The sequence below is a fragment of the Delphinapterus leucas genome, chromosome 2 (genome assembly GCF_059928025.1).
Source record: "Delphinapterus leucas isolate spDelLeu-1000000601 "Yukka" chromosome 2, BTC_Dleu_Yukka2, whole genome shotgun sequence".
NCBI lineage: Eukaryota > Metazoa > Chordata > Mammalia > Artiodactyla > Monodontidae > Delphinapterus > Delphinapterus leucas.
Window position 1 is genome coordinate 15,452,501 of NC_143130.1, and position 21,882 is coordinate 15,474,382.

Genomic DNA, 21,882 nt, shown 5'->3' on the forward strand with positions numbered 1-21,882 from the left:
CTTTCTTATTTGCAGGAGAGGTAGATAACCATCAAATATATATCTCATCTATATCCTTTACCTTCTCCACTTTCACTCTTAATCAATTTAAAACTTTGTTCTGCATTACTCTGAAGTCTAAAAAAATACGCAAAGATTACAGAGTTGTCAGAAAGTCCAAGAAAAATTTCAGAGATGGTCTGTTAGGACCCTAAAAAGGATTATAAGTCTATAGATTCTATATAAATCTATAAAAATATGATTTGCTTTTTGAAATTTTCTGGCTCTATTCCCCTCCAACTCTTTGATGTGGGTCTTCACTATCCTTCATCTGTATTTAGTCTATTCAATTTTGATTCTACTCTCAGGGATGTTTTTATTTGTTTGTTCATTTTTTGTTTTGTTTTTGAATGCGGGCTGCTGTCCTAGAAAGGAATCCTGATGGATCCATTTGAGTTTTCATGGGGTCTAGACTGCTCTAGCCCCACAGACCTAACCACAGACCCCTTGGACCCACTTATTCTAAAGGTGGAGGAAACCCCTCCCAGTTTTACCTGTCATTCTCAAACCACGTGACTGCATTTTTCCAGTGAATATCTGTTGGGCCTGTCATGATTCTCCTGGCTTCTCTCTTATAGACATAAACAGCATAGAGATCCTGTTTATACTGGGTTTTATAGGGATGTATTTTCACTTAATTTTGTTGCATATGTTTTCCATAGCTTATATGCTTTGTTAACTAGGCTTTGACTTTAAAAAATTATTTAAAACTTTTTAAAAATTGAAGTATAATTTACATACCATTAAGTTCACCCATATAAAGTTTACAATTTAATGGGTTTAGTATACTTATGAAATTGTATTACAATCACAATAAAAATTTAGAATATTTTCATCACCCCATAAAGAAACCCCATATTCATTAGCAGTCACTCCCTACCCCATGCTCTTTAGCCTTAAGTAACCACTAATCTACTTCTGTCTCTACACATCTGCTATCCTGGGCATTTCATATAAATGGTATCATACAGTATGTGCTCTATTGTGATTGGCAGGATGTGACAGAGAAATAAACACTGTCATTTTTTAAGTTCTTCATCTCGAATGGGGAACAGCAACAATTCCATGATAGATTTTATGGTGACCGGTTTGCATATGATTTGAAGCTGGTTTCCTAATAGGGGGCAATAAAGCACCACTTGAAAATATGGCATAGTTAATAATAATGATGATGGAATATAACAATAAAATGGAATACATAAATTTTACTATGTGCCAAGACTATTCTAAGCACTTCTCATATATTAACATATTTAACATTCACAGAAATGTATGATGGAAGTGCTATTTTTATCAACCCCATTTTATTGATGAAGAAACTGAGGCAAAGTGAAATGAAGAAAATCACCCAAGCTAGTTGGTGGCAGAGCCAGAGTCCACGTCCAGGTAGTCTGACTGGACACATTGTTCCTAACCACTATTCTACACTGCCTCTCTGATGTTTAGGGGTTTTGTCAGATACCATTCTCTTCCAAGTTGGCAATACTAGAAAACAACATAGGGTAACTTATGCTCTAATTTGCTTTCTTGTTACTCATTTTTCAGAACACTACTATTTTAGTGGCATATAAAAACTAGGGGGACAAAAAAAAATCATTGTTTTTTAGTTCCAAACATAGTCTTTTAAACTTTTGCAAAATACTTTCTTTTCCTATCTTAACTAAAACATAATCTGAAAATCCTCATTATTTGTAGCAGGCTGGCTATTTAAAAAATGGTTACTTCTTCCTAAAATATATTCGACATACAGTTGACCATATTCACTACGATTAACCAAAATTTGCCTTTTTATTTATAACAAAGAAAGCCTTAAAGTAGTATATCACTAAATGTATAAGACATTAAAGTATTAGTCAGTACGGTGAATGATCAACTTGAACGAAATGAGTTATAATCATGTAAATTGTCACAGGACTTTAAGAGAAGAAGGGAAAGAAATAGTCCACATTTCTACATGAAACTTGGCAGAGCTGGGATAATAGCTCTCATTTTTCTTCTGTCCTGAATCGGCCCATCCAAGAATCATTCTGCTTCCCTTGAGAGGAAAAGAATCTCTCCTGTTTAATAAAAGCTTCTTTCTTTCTAAAAATCTTAGAAAAAGCTCTGAAGAATTTTTCCTTTTGAACTTGCCAGAATCATTTATAAGTTGAGTAACAAACTATAATAGAAATTTAGCATATTACTAGGAAAGTTACTAGAAAAGAGTTTAAAAAGCATGTTCTAAGATAGATACATTTTCATGATTATATTTTCAGATCCCCTTTTCTGTGGTCCAGGAACCCTCTCCTAAACATCTCCAAGCCCAAACCCTGTCTTTTGCTTGACATAGAGACCTGGAGCTCTGTGACCCCTGTGCTCACCTAGGGTGCATGAATTCTGATTTTATGTAATATGTATGTACCTATGTATATGTGTGTGTATGTATGCATGTATATATATATATAGTAGCTGCGTATCAGCTGCCTTTGCTGGAAACATGGTGGGGTGTGTGGGAGAGACTCAAACTCCAAAAGACTGACTCCTAAGCAGAATCCTTTTCACCAGCCCTGGTCATAAAGAGAGCAAATGCTTTAACAGCACCAAAAACCAAAGTCACATTTTTGCACTGCCTTGGTGTAGTGATATTTTAATATGAAAGCAGCAACAGAATTAAACAGCATTCAGGTTTAGCTCTTCAGTCCCAGGGGCTTGCCTCTAAGTGAATCAGTGTAAGACACCACAGAAGGCATATCTTTCATGGGCAGGATATATCACACTGTACTATTTTGGAAATCAGATAGAATGACTCCTCAGAAAGCAACTGTGCCAGCTGTGAAACTGTACAAATGTATTTATAATTATTTTTGACATTTTCTGGGTAGTTTTGTAAAGAAAATCTAAGTGTAATTATACTTCACATTTAGAAGCATGATAAGTGATAGCATATTTTTTCAAGTTACTATTCACTTGCTAGGGTAGCATTTTAAATCCCTTAAGCAGAGCTCTCAATTTAAGTTCTGCTTGAATTATACTTGGTTGCATGTATTTCTTATATATCCACTAACTTCCAGCTTTCTAACCCTTTTTACTGATTCATTTAAAATTAATTAAATTACATAAATGTATGTATTAGGCTTACATTTTAAATTTTGTTGAAAATTAATTCAAAGGACAACACTGCTGCATGTTAGAAAGGGGATGACGCAGAAGGAATTACTTGTGTAATTAAAGGATGGAGAAACTATTATCTCTTAACATGTAGCTAAGTTCAACCATTATGAAATTATCTCTTTCGATTGATTTTTACGGATGTACAAAATACGTAACTGCAGAACATTTTATAAATATGAAGGAAAGATAAAATGGCTAGATTATAAATGTGCTTCCAAACGGCAGTGCTTTCCAGAAACTTACCAGTCATGCAGTTTTCAAATTCAATGTCATCAATTGCAGCTCCTCCTCCCAGATCCCTTGTTCTGATACCTTGAAATATGACTTCAAAATTCCTTAACTTTCCTAGAAGGATGACAGCCTTTTGCCAAAGATCACCAGAGTTCTGCTTACTTTCTTGCCATACTTTTGATAGTCCTTTCTCTGTCTGAAGGTAAAGAAGTTTGCATTAGGCAGATAATTAAACACAAAAGAAGGAAAAATACACGACAACAATTATTTAGAACAGAAGCATTTGATCAGTGAAAACTGATTAAAAAAACTGATAATATTCATGATATACCTTACGTCATCAAAACAGAGGCTCATTAATCTACTAGGTATTCCCAAAAGCAATACTAGCAAGATTAGCAGTAAACTTGTTTCGCTATTTTCAGAGACATCATTATTAGATAGTGGCCTACTCAGTTAAATCCACTTCTCCTTGCTTGCACACAAAATTCTCAATGGATATTTGATGGAATCTGAACAGTTTACAGGCGCCCTGGGTTTACAGCTCTAGGTACCCTTCCCACCAACTTTCTACTCACATTCTTGAATCATTGGTATTGCACCTTCCTTTACAGAGCTTAAATAACTTACACAAGGTAAGAGAAAAGAGAGATAAGAGGAGGAATATGTGGGAGAAATCACATATCCCTGATGGATATGATAAGAAATTGTGAAGTGAATTGAGCACAGAGGGAAAGTGATCTTTCTAGGACCAGATTTCAAAAATTCTATTATATGATTTTGGGTATTTATAAAATTCTACTGTAATGATTATATGAGCACCAACAATAATTATTTTATACCAAATTATTCAATGGTAAAGGAAAAATTAATTTTCTAAGAAAAATTATTTAAATATCTCCTCTTGAGACAAACGTTTCCTTCAGCAACAGAATACAAAGAAACTATAAGGGACACGCACATGCACATGCACAGTTGGGGCAAATTATGAACAATAAGATACAAAAAGACTGAAACCCAACTGCCACTTCTGAGGTGCCAGGAGCAAAAGCAGGGGACTGTGTATGACTCCTGCACACAGCACCACCAAGGGGGTGGGCAGACCACCTAAGCCATTCCTCCAGCCTGACCCCATACCCTCACGCCATTTAAGGGACCACCCCCCCCACCGCCTCAGGGAGCGAGCAAGGGAACCTGGCACTTGTTTTCACTCACTTGTGCTGTAGCATGAGTCCCAAGAAAGCCTTGCCTGAATTTCTTGTCTGACCTCTTATCAATTTCTATTGATTAAAGAGTGCAAGAACCTGGGTCAGTAACACTCTGAATGTGTAAGGTTGGTCTGCTAGCAGTACAATATCCTAATATATGAACAATCCTGGTATAACATGACATGACATGGTATGACATGACATGTAGCATAACCCTAATGACACAAAAAAATGATACCAAGAGTAAAACAGAATATAAGTCAGTCGAGCACAAGGACAAGGCTTAGACTGTATATGTTGCTTTTTGCTATTCTGGGCATAGCCCTTATTGGGAATTAGAGGTTAACACATCATGATGATGGATATATAGGAAAGAAAGAGAAAAAAATATATAGAATTATGTTTATGGTTACGCCCCCAAAATTAATATTTCAGGGTCCAGTATTGTGTTTTCATGATGAATTCACAAGTAAACTTTGTCACTGAAGCTTATAATCAAAACAGTGGAATAGAAGAGAATATTTAATGGAATGGCATCTAGAAAAGCAAGCAAGATGTTCCAATTCATTTATAGCACACAACTGTGATATACATAATTACGGATTTTTTAAAAATATGTACACTAAAGAAAAAAAGAGAAATGCTTGAAGAGGGGATCTAAAAGAGTTACACATTCATAGATCCATGCTTTAGGGGAACTAATGTTAATAAATGTGGCTGACACCTTGTTCTGTTAAAGGAGATACAGATCAATCAAGCGGCTCTTCTGTAGAATAACAGAGAGAAAGTAGAACTCTGTATCAGTTACTCTAAAACTAACTTTGCAAAACAACTAACAGTGCATAGATAGAGCTTTCAACATCCTCCCCAAAACAACAAACACATTTTTACACCCAGAGACACACGTAGCTTCTTCATTGAAGGGGATGGGAAAGTCACACCTTATTAATGGAATTTCGTATCTGTTTAATGACTAAGGAAGAGAAGCTTTTTCAGCGTTAGTCTTTGACTGTCAGTGATGCCTTAGCGATTTGGAACCAAAGGAATTATTAGTTAAATTAAAGATTAAAGTAGAGGGCATCTAACACTTAGCAATATAACAGGCATAGATAAAAGTCTGTTTTAATTAACAAACTTAATTCACTTTGCTAATTTTTCCTATTAGTCGGTTTCAGCAACTCATACACTATGCCAATCCCCAAAAGGGTTTTCAACAAAGAAGGTTGTGTGATCACTTTAACCAATAAAATACAAACCATTTCTTAACTCTGACACCTGGCTTTCTAATAAATGAGATTTAAATAATATACTCATTGTCATTTTATGTGGTAGGGAAAAAATGAGGGTTAAGTCTTTAAGAAAACCAACCATGGATCAACCTAATGATGGGTTATTATAATATATCATTCTAATATATTTGCTCTCATTCAACTCTGGATATAACATACCAAATCATATTCCCATAATTATCAAAAGTATTAATCCAAATGTGCAATGGAGATTGATTTATTTATTGACTTATCCAGCCAGTCCTTTTCATCACTTATTCAGCAAATGTTTGATGCGCACACAGTTGCCATATACTACATTAGACACCAGGAATAAGAAGGTGAAAAGAGAGGAAGCCTACCCTGTGATGGTAATCATTTAATAGAGGTGAGTCATAAAAGTAAATTACCATAAAATTACTATAGAAACATAAAACAGAGCAACTTTTAAAGAAGTGGTTATATATCCATTCCCCCAATTGTTGTTCTGCACACACTGTTGCTTTATTTAGTTAAAATTCTGATAACAATTCTTTCTAAATACTTTAAGAGAAAAATCTCTCAATTCCAATCATGACTTTGCTACCACCCAAGGATACATTTATGGCGTTCATGTGGTTGTTACATTCAAGAACCCAAGGCAGTAAACATTTGAAAAGTGAGTAAACACACTAAGAACTGTAAAAAATAGACACTAATATGATAATGGTTAAGTTATAGAAATTGAAAAAATATTTTCTTCTTACAATTCAACATTTTACACAACTTTGAATTTATTTCCCGAAAGTATTATGCATATCGATGATTTACCTTATGTATTGCATATTTGTTTTGGCAATATGCTTGTCTTCCTGCTTTATGCCAGTCTCATTCCCTTTGGGTTATGTAAAGAAAGGCAGTAAGAAATGCTAAAAAGATAGAGCCACTTCAAGTTATAGATATGTATTAATGGAGTATAGCCACTTGGAATTGGTTTCATATGTTTGAGGTAAAGATATAAATTATCCCCAAATTATGAACCAATATTTCCAAAACCAATTGATCAAAACTCTTTCCTCCACTGACACCTTTAACATATTTTGAACCTGTTTCTACAGTTTCTAGGTGAATTTCTGATTTCTATTCCTCCATCAATGTCATACTTATTAAGCCACTAGATTTTCTTCTTCTGGGAAGATTTGAGTGGACTTCCTTTTCTATATTCCTCCTGCTATGAACAACTAAAACCCCCAGAGATCATATATAATTATGTATAAACAGAAGAAGACTCTGAAAAGTGTGGAGAAGGCAGATTAGCTAGGGACCTTAGGACTCAAGGGAGCACAAGGTGGTGAGTTTCCTAGCTTTTCCTTTTGCATCATATATTCCAAAATTGACACGAAAATCTGACAACCTGGAAATGAAACATGAGCAGACTACTTTCTTTAGCCAAGGGACCAGGAAAGGGGAAGTCCAGTGAGAATGAAAATATTTAGATAATAATAGCTCTACAACAGCCAAATACCATAGAAAAATTACTATCTGACCCCCACTCCCAATAGCAAAGGCTGACCAGAGAGCCTAGACTTTCACCTATATCATGCCCCAAGGGCCCCAAGACCTCTCCTCCCAAGTTTTTTTTTTAAATGAAGGAAAACTAAAAGAATACATCACCTTTAGACCTACCCTAAATGAATGGCTAAAGGAACATTTTAAACAGAAAGAAAATGATAAAAAAAAGAAATCTTGGAACACCAGGAAGGAAGAAAAAATAGCAAAGATATTAGTAAATACAATAAAATTTCCTTATCCTCTTTAATTTCTAAGTTATGTTTTATTGGTTAAGAAAAAATTAAAACACTGTCTAATATGATTCTAAATGTATATAAAGGAAATAATTAAGACATAAATATTATAAGTGGGTGAGAATAAAGACACGTAAAGGGAGTTAAGCTTTCTACACTTGAGTTGGTTAAACCTTAACGTTATAATTTAATAGGTCACATTTTTATCCTCAAAATTTTTTTTTATTCTTTTGGTTTTCTCATACATTCACTCTCCCAAATGAATCTTAGAATAATTTAATGCATAACTGAAATATTTAAATATCGAATTATTTTACCCTGAGATATAATTTATGTTTCAACTTGTTTAGGTCTCTTTTCATGCTACTAACTAAAATTTTATAGTCTTTAATATAAATAACTTAACACTTATTATAAATTTATCTCTAGATATATTACAGTGTGTGTTATAATGGTGATGCTTCTCTATTACTGTTTTCTGACTACTGATAATACAAAGAAACAATCATATTGTCAGGATGGTGAGCTAACAATGGCTGGTGGCTCCATCACCCACTATCAATCCTGAAAAACTACGGAATCTATTGGGAAGGATGGATTTGGGAAACAGTAAAAGGAAAAGAAAGTGAGGGGGAAGGAAGGAAGGAAGGAAGGAAGGGAGGGAGGGAGGGAGGGAGGGAAGGAGGGAGGAAGGAAGAAAAGAAGGAAGAAAGAAAGAAAGAGACAAAAACTGAGAAACACCTGGGAAGGCTATGCGTTGTCTTGAACACAGGTGTCGAATAGTGGGGGTGGTGATGGTGGTGGTTTGCAGCAGTCTGGGGAAGAAGGTGGCTGAAAATAGCAATAAGAGTGTAGGTTGTAGTCGAGAGCTCCTGTATGGTCATGTTTTCCTTCCTCCTTGCTTGGAACAATGAATGCCAGACTCTTCAGAAAACAGTAATTCAACTTCAGGCTGTAATATCTGTGAGGTATCAAAGCAGTTAAAAACCTTGCTCAAATGAAGAGGTGATAAGTCCACTCTTCCTACACAATTCCCCTTAAAATTCTTAGAGATGTGAATTACAATCTACAGAGTTTGCCACCTACACTTCTGCTTCCAATATTTAAAGGTTCAAATGATGATAGGAGAAGAGATGCTGCCCAGCGGAAACTAATGGAAGTGATCAATAGTTGTTTTGTGGTACTTAGGTCTCTCTGCTGTAAGGCTCACCCTTCATTCACATTTCCTTAAATTCACCTGGATGGACACAGGCAAAGGGCTGGTATTCTGCTTTTTCCTAAATCACCAGAGAGCACCTCACATCACTATAGATGCAAGAGTTCACAGGCCAAAGTAACTAGACTCTAAGAGGCCAAATATCTACTAGAGGATGAGAATAAACTGAACAACATATAACACCTAAAGCAGAATTTTAAAAACAGATGGAATCAGAATTTTAAAAGGCTTTGTGCAAGGTTTCCTTTGCTGGGCAAAAGCTTTTAAGTTTAATTAGGTCCCATTTGTTTATTTTTGTTTTTATTTTCATTATTCTAGGAGACGGATCCAAAAAAATATTGCTGTGATGTATGTCAAAGAGTGTTCTGCCTAGTTTTCCTCTAGTTTTATAGTATTCGGTCTTGCATTTAGGTCTTTAATCTATTTTGAGTTTATTTTTGTATATGGTGCTAGAGAATGTTCTAATTTCTTGGATAATGATGCCTTTTAAGATACAACAAAACACCAAGGACATGATCTATGAAAAAAATAATTGTTAAACTGGAGTTCATTAAAATTAGAAACTTCTAGCCTGTGAAAGGCAAAATCAAAAGAATTAGAGACAAGCCACAAACTGGGGGAAAATATTTGCAAAAAATATTTCTGAGAAAGACTGTTATCCAAAATACACAAAAATGCTTAAAACTCAAAAATAAAACAAACAACCTGATTTAAAAATAGGGCAAAGACCTTAACAGATACCCCACCAAAGATGATATAGCAAATTCACATATAAAAGGATGCCCCACATTATATGTCATTAGAGAAAAGCAAATTGAAACAGTAATGATATACTACTGCACAGATGAGAAAGGCCAAAATCCAGACCATTGACAACACCAAACGCTGGTAAGGAAGTACAGCAACAGGAATTCTCAGATTGCTAGTGGAAATGCCAGAAGCCAAATAGTAGAGCTACTTTGGAAGACATTTTGGCAGTTTCTTACAAAACTAGTCATACTCTTATCATATGATCCAGCAATCTCACTCCTGGGTATTTATCCAAAGATTGCAAACTTATTTCCATACAAAAACTTGCGCATGGATGTTTATAGCAACTTTATTCATAATCGTCAAAACTCAGAAGAAACCAAGATGTCCTTCAGTAGGTGAATGGATAAATAAACTGTGGTGCATTCATACAATGGGATGTTTTTTTTCAGTGCTAAAACGAAATGAGCCATCAAGCCACGGAGGAAACATAAATGCATATTACTAAGTGAAAAATGCCAATCTGGAAAAGCTACATACTATATGATTTCAACTATTCTAGGAAAGGCAAAATCATGCAGACAGTAAAAGGATCAGTGGTCACCAGGAGGAGGGGGAGAAGAGATGAAGAAGAGACAAAGCACATAGGATTTTTAGGACAGTGAAAATACTCAGCATGGTATTACATATACCACTATATACTTTTGTCCATACCCATAGAATGTACAACACCAAGAGTGAACCCTAAAGCAATGGACTTTGGGTGACGATGACGTATCCAAGTAGGTTTAATATACTTAGTAAAAAAAAAAATGTACCATTTTGGTGAGTGATGTTGATCATGAGGGAGGCAGGGAGTGGATGGGAAATCTCATTCGTTGTAAACCTAAAATTGTTCTTTAAAAAATAGTTTTTTTTTTTTTTAAAAGAAACTACCAGAAATCTTAAGGAAGTTTAAGAAGTAGTTGGAATGGGTAATTTGAGAACATGAAGGATTGAGGGATATTAAAAAATAATTGATTTCAGAAAAAAACTGAACTAGGATTGAAACTTCTAGAAGCCAAATATGAGATATGAAAGATGAAATGGAATTATTATCTCAAAATACAGTATGCGTCATACTGATGTGCCTCCAGTCTCTGAAGTCAGACAGTCAGGTTGAAACCTGAGCTCTGCCCCTACTAGCAGTTATTTCACCTATAAAATGGAGAGTAAATGTGTTTACCTCACAGCATTGCTGTGAGGATTAAAATAAGTAATGTTAACAGAGAACCTACATTAATTGTTGGTATTATATTGTAATAATATTTATTATTGACAAATGCAAAAATGTTAAATGCAAAAATAAAAAGAATTAAACATTATGAGTGAAAAGATAAGAGATGTGAGTAGATTTAGAAAGTCCACATTTGAATGCAAGAGTTCCAGGTAAAAAGAGAGAATAGATTTTGGAAGAGCAATAATCAGAAAGAACAATAAAAGAAAATTTCTGAGACAGGAACAGCTCAAGGTTTTAAGATCAAGGCACTTCCTGGTGAAATCTCTAAACTCAGAGTTTAAAAGAAAATGTCTCAAACTTCCAGAAATAGGAAGTAGTTGACTTACAAAAAATGAGAATTATATTGGTAATCAGGGTCCTCTCAACTAAAATACTAAGTATAAAAAACAGTGGAACAAAATTTTCAGGCTTCTGAGGAAAACAAAGCAGAAGCAAAAGAAAACAAAGGCTAAACAAAAATGGTGATCCTAGAACCTACACCTAAGCCAACAGATCTGTGTTAACTACAAAGGTAAAAGCATAAAAATTGTGTTCTTGTCCTTTTGAGGGGCTTGTCATTTATTCCTGCTGTGGAAAGGTCTAGAACAAATCACACTCCCTTTGCCAATATTCATAGCATCTCTAATGTTAGAAGGATCATTATATTCACTCTAATATACTCCTCTAGAATACCACTGCCATGAAAATTGTCATGACATTCTGGAAAAGCCAGAACTATAGAGATGGTAAACATATCAGTGGCCGCCAGTGATTCAGGGTGTGTGAAGGGAATTGAATAGTAAAGCACAGAGGATTTTTTAAGGCCGTGAAACTTTTCTGTATAGCATTATAATGGTAAATGTAAGACACCGAGCATTTGTCAAAACCCACAGAATTTTACAGCAAGAAAGTAACCTTAATGTATGCAATTAAAAAACCATCTTTAGGAGGTTGCAATATCCCAGGAAGGAAGGCAAAATGTGACCAAACTATATAAATGTATTACAAATGTATGAAACAAGGTCATTGAGGCTAAGACTCATGTCTATTGCAACAGAAAAATGATATTAAGGAAAAATAGAAGATCTGAATAAAGTATGGACTTCAGTCACTAATAATGTATTACACTGGTTCATTAATTGTGACAAACGTGTCATCCTAATGTAAGATATTAATAATAGGGGGAACTTGGGTGTGGGGTATACAGGAACTCTCTGTGCAATCTTTGAAACAATTACATGAATCTAAAACTATTCTAAAGTAAAACATTTAAATAAGTGCCATTTTAAAATATATAAATGTATATATCTATGTAAAAATATAGTGTAATTTCCACGAGTAACTAAAAATTATCAAGTCAAATTTGAGAAAGTCAGAAAAAGTAAGAAGTATAAGAACTATTCGATCTCTACTCATTTTTAAGATAATAGAGCACAGCTTCCAAATATTCCACTTAAATAAAACTTTCTTTTTGTGTTTGGCATGTTCATGAGTTATTTTTGCTATTAATTTTTTTGAAATTTCATCAACTCTTAAAAAATTTAAAATACTTTTAAATAAACATAATGCTCACAAAAGATTAAGCACATAAAAAAGATGCAATGTCATACAGGAATCATTCTGAACCAAAGCCATTTAATACATGTTTGGTCCTAATCACTGGTATAGCAACCAAATTTTGTCTTCTGCCTCTAGATAAGACTAAAATATTGATTAATGATGCCACATGGTACTAAAACCCTTCATTGCCATAATAAAATATTTTAAAAATATCTTTTAAGAAATGGAAAGGAGTGGCTAGAATTTAGTATAATATCTGTATCTAGCAGATAAATATTGATAATTCTTTAAATCATCTAAATATTAAGTATTTGAAAAAGTAAATACTAGAAATTTATAGTCGTTAAACCTCCAAACATTTTCAAATATTTAAAGTTTATATATAGTTTAATCCTATTTTGAATTTTCAAAAATAGAATGAAATCAAGTACAGGCTATTTTAAATGTGCATCAAATCTCTTCCACGGAAATATCTTGCAAACAGCTATTTTTCTGGGAGTAAAATCTGTGGTCAGTGGCTCTTGTGCTTACAGGAGGTTTTCTGCTCTGACAGAATGATTTTGAAGTTTTGACTAATATGCTCACTGAACAGACACGTGTGGTTTTAGACGTACATTCGTTGAAAACATTTTAAACAGTTATGTCCTCATGTTTTCCTAGAATAATGCTCCTTTAAATTTAAAACATTTATTTCTTGATAATTTTCTATAAAATTTTAGGCAACCACTATGGGGGTCTTAGGCAATGTAGGCAGTTTAATGCAAAGCATAGAGATCAATAAAGCTGCAGTTGTATAATCTCTTACAATCACTGTTTTTTTGTTTTTTTTTTTTACCATTCCAATCTTTCTGTTTTCCAGGGTTTCCAACTACAGAATCATAACATCATTTACACTGTACAAGATGGAAAGTTTAGTTTCTCTTTCATTCATACACATACACAAATTTGATATATATATTTCCCAGTATGAGTGATTATCTTTTTCCCTTCAAATGTCACCTTGGAGAAGCCTTCCCAGGACCTTCAGGGTGGGTTCCATTCTCACTCATATGGCATCACCCTGCTTTAATGTTTATTGCACTTTCACCTCTCATTTTCCAGTATCATCTCGTGTTTTAATTATTTCAATAATTCTTCATTGTCTGTCTTCACCACTACAATTTAAAGTCCATGAGGACAAAAGCTTTCTCCATCTTATTAACCTCTGCATCTCCCATGCCTAAAATAAGTTTGGCACCATGTAGGCACTATAAAAGCATTTGTTTAATCAATGAATACATACTTAATTCAAACTGGGGAATTAAGATGTTGCGTGGAACTGTTAGTCCTGGCTGAAAATAGCCTTCTTTATAAAAATTCTACTGGATTTCCGATTCTTTCTCTGATATAGGTAAAAACTAGTTTTAATGTGTTTAAATTGCATAGCTTGTCATAACAAACATTTAAAAATCCACTAACAGATATGTTCTCTAAACAGTGAGTTACTATATTCATAGAGGTAATTTCCTCAGACGTACTGTAATTGTTTTCAATCTTAGTTGACACAAAAAGGAGTAAGAATTATTTATAATAAGAAATAGGCTGTGGAGCTGATTGTTCTGACAAAGTTACATTCAGAATGAGTCTTGCGAGGTCTTTACTCACTTTAAAGAAAGGGCTCGCTAACCCAATAAAACTTTCCTATCTATGATATTCAAGGTGATTTCCTACTTAGTGGTTGATGGCTTGTTTCTACTGTCTTTCACACTACCTTTGGTTCCTGAAGGAGAAAAACATTCATATGGTTGAACATAGAAGAATAATGGGAAAAAATAAAAAATGAGGAGTATTTAGGAAGCATCTGGCAGGAAGAATAATAAGAGGTGGCAGCAAGGTCTGGAACAGAATGTCAGTCATGAATGATTGTATGGCATGCTGCCATCCATGAGGGTTGATAACCACTCGATGCGAACAGAACAGCATTTTATGACAAAATTATTGGACATAACTCAGCTCACTGTCTTCCTCCAGGGGTGGGGAATAATGAGAGAGAGAATAAAACAAACATATGTGTGTGAAACAGCAAATGCGTACAGAGCAATGACAAACCTCAAGGTAAGAAAGATCCTTGTGCAAAGTTTTCTTCCAAAAGGGACACTGGTATACAGTGCTTATACAATGCGAATAATGGTCTTTCAGTAGAGTATTTAAAAAATAAAATTCTCAATTTAAAATGGTAAATAGTAGGCACAAAATTATAGGTATAAAGGTATTACTACCCAGAAAAATATATATTATGTATGTATAAAGAATGAGAATGTCTGACTTGCATAAATCATTGGATTCACCAAAACAGGAATGCTGTTTGGTATTTAACAAAGTCAAATATATCCACACTTTTACTCTGAAAATATATTAATGAAATAAAAAGTAAATTGAATAAAGGATTACAAACCTAAAATCTGAGCATAAAGATGAAAAGATAATATTAGTATGAGAATTAAATCAATAACAAAAGAATAAGTCTAGTCATCAATTCACACGGGATAGGAATTAAGTAGGATAAACAAAGGTTTATTAACTACAGATTAGAACCCCAACATGATAAAATGAATTTATCATTTTTCTACTTACTTAACCCGTATACTGAGTATCAAGTCTAGGTCAGACACCCTTCTACTTGCTGATAAAATATTATAATGACAGAAACACAACCTAATATTCAGCTTGTTTTAAATAATCTCAAAGCAGACATGTTTAACTTGCTCACTACATTTTAATATCCCCTATTGCAAGTAATGAAAGAAATGAATAGCTATGATTCATATGAATGTTGAATTTTAATTTAAGTCAATTATTATTAGGTTCTTGTATAGGCCATTAATTGACACGGGTGTCAAGAAGAAAGGTAAGAAGCTGTTATGATTTAAGGGACTCACAAATAAATGGAAACAAAACCACCATGAAACTATTTAACTTGAATGTGAGCAAATCCTATTATATTACAGAAAAATAATATAGTACTTTGGTGGGGTTTCAGTAAACTGAAGGATCTGTGTGAAATTAGGAAGGTGTAATAAAGAGTATAGCATTTGAACTGGGCTTTGAAACCGAACAGAATATCACCAAGTACATAAAGTATATGAGGACACTCCAAGTAAAGAAAATCACATGACTGCAGACAGTGGGATATGGAAGTACTGGAATATTTGGGGAACCCTGAATAGTCTGATATGATTAGAATATCAAAAGTATGTTAAAGACTGAGGATGTAAGACTCAGACATAGAGACCAAGACCATACAATGGAAAGTGTCTTTAATTCCTTTGTGAGGGTTTAAGAGCTCAATCCTATAGCCAATGGAAAGCCACCAAAAATTTTTTTCTTTAAAGTTCTCCTAACTAGGGATCAAGCCTGGGGCCCAGCAGTGAGAGTGCCAAATCCCAACAACTGGACCACCAGGGAATTCCCTACAATTTTTAAATAAGGGAGTAACCTGACCAGATCTGCTTTAGAAAGATCTGCTCTTTAGTAGAAAGAGCTGAAGACCCTGGGCAGGACATATTCATGGCAATTAATCCTGGAGCGATGGAGGAAAGAAATGGATGCAATATATACGTAGACTGGGATAGGGCAGGTGTCATCAAGAAGGTATGAAATGTGGGGAGCAAAGGCTGAGGGCTCTAAGAGTAGATATTTCTATGGAATGAATGGGAGACATACGGGGCTGCACTGAAGATCTAGTTGAAATTGTAAATCAAATTCTTAATGGAACTGATCAATATAATACACAGCTTTCTCAGTAGTCCAAAAGCAAAAACTAGAAATAAGATAAAGATTGTGGAAAATGTGGATGTAAAGTGTGTAAAGCAGAGCTGAGAAAACTTAGGGCTACAGCATTTGTCAGAAGAAGGCACATGCTTAGAAATCAGCCTCTACATACAGAGTGACTCTGAATCTTAGCTGTGTCACTTGCTAGTGGGTGACTTTGGGCAATCACTCAATTTATTCCAGCCTCTGTTTCCTTAGCTGTGAAATGGAGATGACAGCAAAACTCATTCACAACCCTTTATTTCAAACCTCTATGACAAAAAATGAGATTTTTTAATTCAGAATTTTTCAAAATTTAGGCAGATATTATGGGTCACATACTATATTTTAGGTGTATATCCAGCAAGTTTATACTATCAATTCCCTAATAAAATATATGAATACTTTGGAAGTAAAATATATGACCATTTACCTTCAATGGGATAAATAAAGACTACCAATAGCCTCATGTCAGTTTGTAGCAGGTTTTCATGTTGAGTGAGCTAAAACGTTTTTTTAAAAATTTCAGAGCTTTTTATATTTTGAATTTATAGGTAGGGTAGTGTGTGAACCGGTAGCACCTAATTCATAGGGCTGTGATGATTAAAAGAGTACGTAAAGTATATGTAAAGGATTTTGAAGATCATCTACCACATGGGAAATGATAGCCCTTATGATGGGGATAATGGCTGTGACCATGACAAAGAAGAGGCAGAGATTAAGAGAATAAGGAGGATTGGGGGTCACCATGAGATAGAAGATAATTAGTAATTTGAGAAATAAAGTAACAAAAGGTAGTATTCAGAGATTAGTATTTCAGAGTTAAAGAATTCAGAATTAGAGCAATTTCAAGTAAAGAAATGTTTTCCGAGGTGTTGCTGGAAGCAGGTAAACATATTGCTTGTGCTTTATAAAGAAGGAATACCTTTGAGGAAATTAACAAAGAATGTAGCATGCAGTGAAAAGTAGGTAAAACTTTTAGAGACTGTCCATCCACTCACCTCCTAATCACCAGCACTTCATCTCCCAAAGGCTCTCTCTCCCTACCTGAAGAAGACATGAAGGTAGTAATGCAAAGTGCTATTAGGTCAAACTGTTCTTTATTCTGTCCACAAGGGGGGGACATTGACCTAGAACACTTGACACTGGTCGGAGCTTCTCGACAGGTGGTGAGCTCCTGATGTTTCTAGTTCAGGAAGTTATTGTATGTGATCTGATATGTGGCCATCTTGCACATGTATGTGTATGGTTCTATGTAGTATACATATGTATCTTTTGGGGATGAACTCATTCATGGGAAATTCCATGTCTTATTTCTCTGTGTTCCTCTATCAAAGATGCCTAGTACAATTTGTCTTATATAGAAGATGCTCAATAAATCATAAAATAACTGATCCTCTTTGGCTTTCACGTGCATGTACTGCATATAAATTATAATAATATTAATATAGGAGCTACAATTACACTGGGGTCTTGATACAGTCTCTATGATGCTCATAACAATCCTGAAAAGTACCTATTATGAATCCATTTTATAAATAAGAAAACTGAGGCTCAGAGTACTTAGGACTCTTGAGACTGAGAACACATACCAAGAAATGTAAGGATAGAGCAGAGGTTGGACTCAGACTTGTCTGAATCTAATGCTCACGCCACCACCTGCTACCTGGAACAGGAAAGCCACGCTAACAAGAGGCCTAATGCCGCATGGTTTAAGCCTCTGCTAAGCCAAATGGAATATTTCTCTTTAAAAAGGTAATAACAGGGCTTCCCTGGTGGTGCAGTGGTTGAGAGTCCACCTGACGATGCAGGGGACACGGGTTCGTGCCTCGGTCCGGGAAGATCCCACATGCCGTGGAGCGGCTGGGCCCGTGAGCCATGGCCACTGAGCCTGCGCGTCCGGGGCCTGTGGTCTGCAACGGGAGAGGCCACAACAGTGAGAGGCCCGTGTACCACACACACACACACAAAACTAAATAAAAGGTAATAACAACACTCAGTCTATAATTTATTATCTGGACATTTTAACTGCTGAAATGCCAGGGTAAGAACTAAAAAATGAAAGTTTGATTTGGTTTAGCCCTTCAATTTATTATGCATATAAAAATATGAGAGACATGCTCATTAAGGTTTAATATAAAGAGCTGTGCATGTCCCTTGAAGCCTCAGACAATAGTACCGAGACCCAAATGCCTATGAATGGCGGATTAATTACTCAGCAATAAATGGTAAGAAGTTTACTAAGGACAAGAATAAGAAATAATTATTGCATTTATTTATTCATGTCCTTGTTCCAAGGATGAAAGGTGGGGATACTAGAGTATAACAAGATGAAACTAAGTGATAAAAACGTGGTTAAGGGAAAACTCATGCGGTCAAAATTGGGCAAATCCTAGTACACTGACCTAGACGTTGGCCGCAGATACTCCTCGTAGCCGCACCTGTTAGTAAAAAGAAGCTGCAAACACACACACGATCTAAAAGAGGAGGGTAATTAGAAAAGGGAGAACATATTTAAAAGGATGAAAAAAACATAAAATTCTATCCATAGATTTGAGGGTCTAGAATTTCCTCTCATCTATGAAAAGAAGTCTTCCAAAACTGCTTGTGGGCTTAGCAGTAAAGAATGTCACAACTTCCAAGAATGAGGTTTGGATGGGAGGACAGTGCTGCTTTCTGGAGGTACTTCCTATCCCTTAAACCACATGGTAAGTGATAAATGAATTAAAATCTCTATTTTCAAACTTGACTTATCTATACTTACTTTATTCTGAGCAGAATGGAGTATAATGGAAATAACCCAGATCTGTACTAATTAGGTACGTTTTTCAACCACTACGAGCCTCATTTTCCTCATCTGAAAACTATCACATTAACCTTGCACTCTTTTGTAAGGATTGGAGATCAAGTGCTTGAAGCATCTAACACAATGTCTGACATAGAAGACATTCACATTTTACCAATATATGTTCATACATGAATATTTTATTAATAAGATCTCTAGTAAATTAAAAATATATTTTAAAAATATAAATCATAATTGTTTAAACAGTAACATCTCTCACCCTATTTATTTTCAGTGAGATGTTTTGGGAGTGAGATGAAGAAAAATAAAAATAAGAAAAAATATATATATACATCTTCATACTCAAGAATTAGATTAGTGCCCTAGGATTTGGTGGGGAGGGGAGACTAATGAATGGGCTGGTAGCTTGTGGCTCAAAGGAGACTCTAAGGACAAACAGTTTCTCTGCAATCATCCCACTCCACAATGCCCAGGACCACAGAGTCTCCACATAAAATCCATCTGTCCTCTCAAGAAGTAGAGCCAAATACCCACTGAAGGTCTTTTCCCTCTTATTTCCCTCTCCAGTTCTAAGCAACTCAGGACAATGTATGGAGCACTTCTTACACAATAGACAGAAAAGGCACAGAATCATTCTTTTTTTTTTTTTTTTTTTGCAGTACGCGGGCCTCTCACTGCCGTGGCCTCTCCCGTTGCGGAGCACAGGCTCCGGACGCGCAGGCTCAGCGGCCATGGCTCACGGACCCAGCCGCTCCGCGGCATGTTGGATCTTCCTGGACCGGATCACGAACCCGTGTCCCCTGCATCGGCAGGCGGACTCTAAACCACTGTGCCACCAGGGAAGCCCAGATGCATTCATTTTTTGATTCACCCTTGCAGTTCACGACAACCCACCAACAACAATCACACCCTTTTTCTGATTCCACACTTGTCAACCTCTAGTTTAAAAAAAAAATGTATATATATATATATATATATATATATATATACACATGTAGATACGTATGTATACACATACATGTACATACACATAACACCATACTGAGTATATATACACACACATATGTATATCTACCATAACTTATTCAATGCTACTATTTCTTGAGAGTCACTAGAAGCCATTCTTTCTTTCCACAGGGGGAGGCACTAACTAACAATAAAGGGAAGAAGGAAGAAATCATGAATAAAAGGTGAAGTAAAAACTGAGGTAAAAATCAAAATAAACAGCCAAACCTCTACTATTAGGCTAAGAATAAGGAAAAGACTAATTTTTTCTTGACATCTTGATTGGGGTATAATTGCTTTACATTGTTGTGTTAGTTGCTGCTGTATAACAAAGTGAACCAGCTATACATATATCTCCATATCCCCTCTCTCTTGAGTCTCCCTCCCACCCTCCCTACCCCATCCCCCTATGTGGTCACAAAGCACGTAGCTGATCTCCCTGTGCTATGCGACTGCTTCCCACTAGCTATCTATTTTACATTTGGTAGTGTATACATGTCAATGCCATTCTCTCACTTCATCCCAGCTTACCCTTCCCCCTCCCCGTGTTCTCAAGTCCATTTTCTACGTCTGCATCTTATTCCTGTCCTGCCCCTAGATTCTTCAGAACCTTTTTTTTTCCCCCTAGATTCCATATATATGTGTTAGCATATGGTATTTTTTTTTCTCTTTCTGACGTACTTCACTCTGTATGACACACTCTAGGTCCATCCACCTCACTACAAATAACTCAATTTCATTTCTTTTTAAGGCTGAGTAATATTCCATTGTATTGTGTCACATCTTCTTTATCCATTCATCTGTCAATGGACACTTAGGTTGCTTCCATGTCCTGGCTATTGTAAATAGTGCTGCAATGAACATTGTGGTACATGACTCTTTTTGAATTACGGTTTTTTCAGGGTATATGCCCAGTAGTGGGATGGCTGGGTCATATGGTAGTTCTATTTTTAAGGAACCCCCATAGTGTTCTCCATAGTCGCTGTATCAATTTACATTCCCACCAATAGCGCAAGAGGGTTCCCTTTCCTCCACACCCACTCCAGCATTTATTATTTGTAGATTTTTTGATGATGGCCATTCTGACCAGTGTGAGGTGATACCTCATTGTAGTTTTGATTTGCGTTTCTCTAAAGATAGTGATGTTGAGCATCTTTTCATGTGTTTGTTGGCAATCTGTATATCTTCTTTGGAGAAATGTCTGTTTAGGACTTCTGACCATTTTTGGATTGGGTTGTTTGTTTCTTTGATATTGAGCTGCATACACTGCTTCTATATTTTAGAGATTAATGCTTTGTCAGTTGCTTTGTTTGCAAATATTTTCTGCTATTCTGACGGGTGTCTTTTCATCTTGTTTATGGTTTCCTTTGCTGTGCAAAAGCTTGTAAGGTTCATTAGGTCCCATTTCTTTATTTTTGTATTTATTTCCATTTCACTAGGGGGTGGGTCAAAAAGGATCTTGCTGTGATTTATGTCAGAGTGTTCCGCCTATGTTTTCCTCTAAGAGTTTTATAGTGTCTGGCCTTATATTTAGGTCTTTAATCCATTTTATTTTTGTGTATGGTATTAGGGAGGGTTCTAATTTCATTCTTTTACATGTAGCTGTCCAGTTTACCCAGCACCACTTATTGAAGAGGCTGTCTTTTCTCCATTTTATACTCTTGCCTCCTTTATCAATGAAAAGGTAACCATACGTGCATGGGTTTATCTCTTGCCTTTCTATCCTGTTCCATTGATCTATATTTCTGTTTTTGTGCCAGTACCATACTATCTTGATTACTGTAGCTTTGTAGTATAGTCTGAAGTTCAGGAGCCTGA

The 21,882-nt window shown here is 35.5% G+C and overlaps 1 protein-coding gene across 1 annotated transcript in view; it reads right to left on the reverse strand.

Annotated features, from left to right (window-relative positions):
• The window catches only part of MALRD1 (MAM and LDL receptor class A domain containing 1), a 587,465-nt gene that overhangs the window by 209,963 nt on the left and 355,620 nt on the right, over window positions 1–21,882 (reverse strand). The window contains exon 30 of the mRNA XM_089906459.1: window positions 3,433–3,616. Coding sequence (XP_089762585.1) covers window positions 3,433–3,616 — 184 coding nt within the window. The remainder of the gene's footprint in view (window positions 1–3,432; window positions 3,617–21,882) is intronic.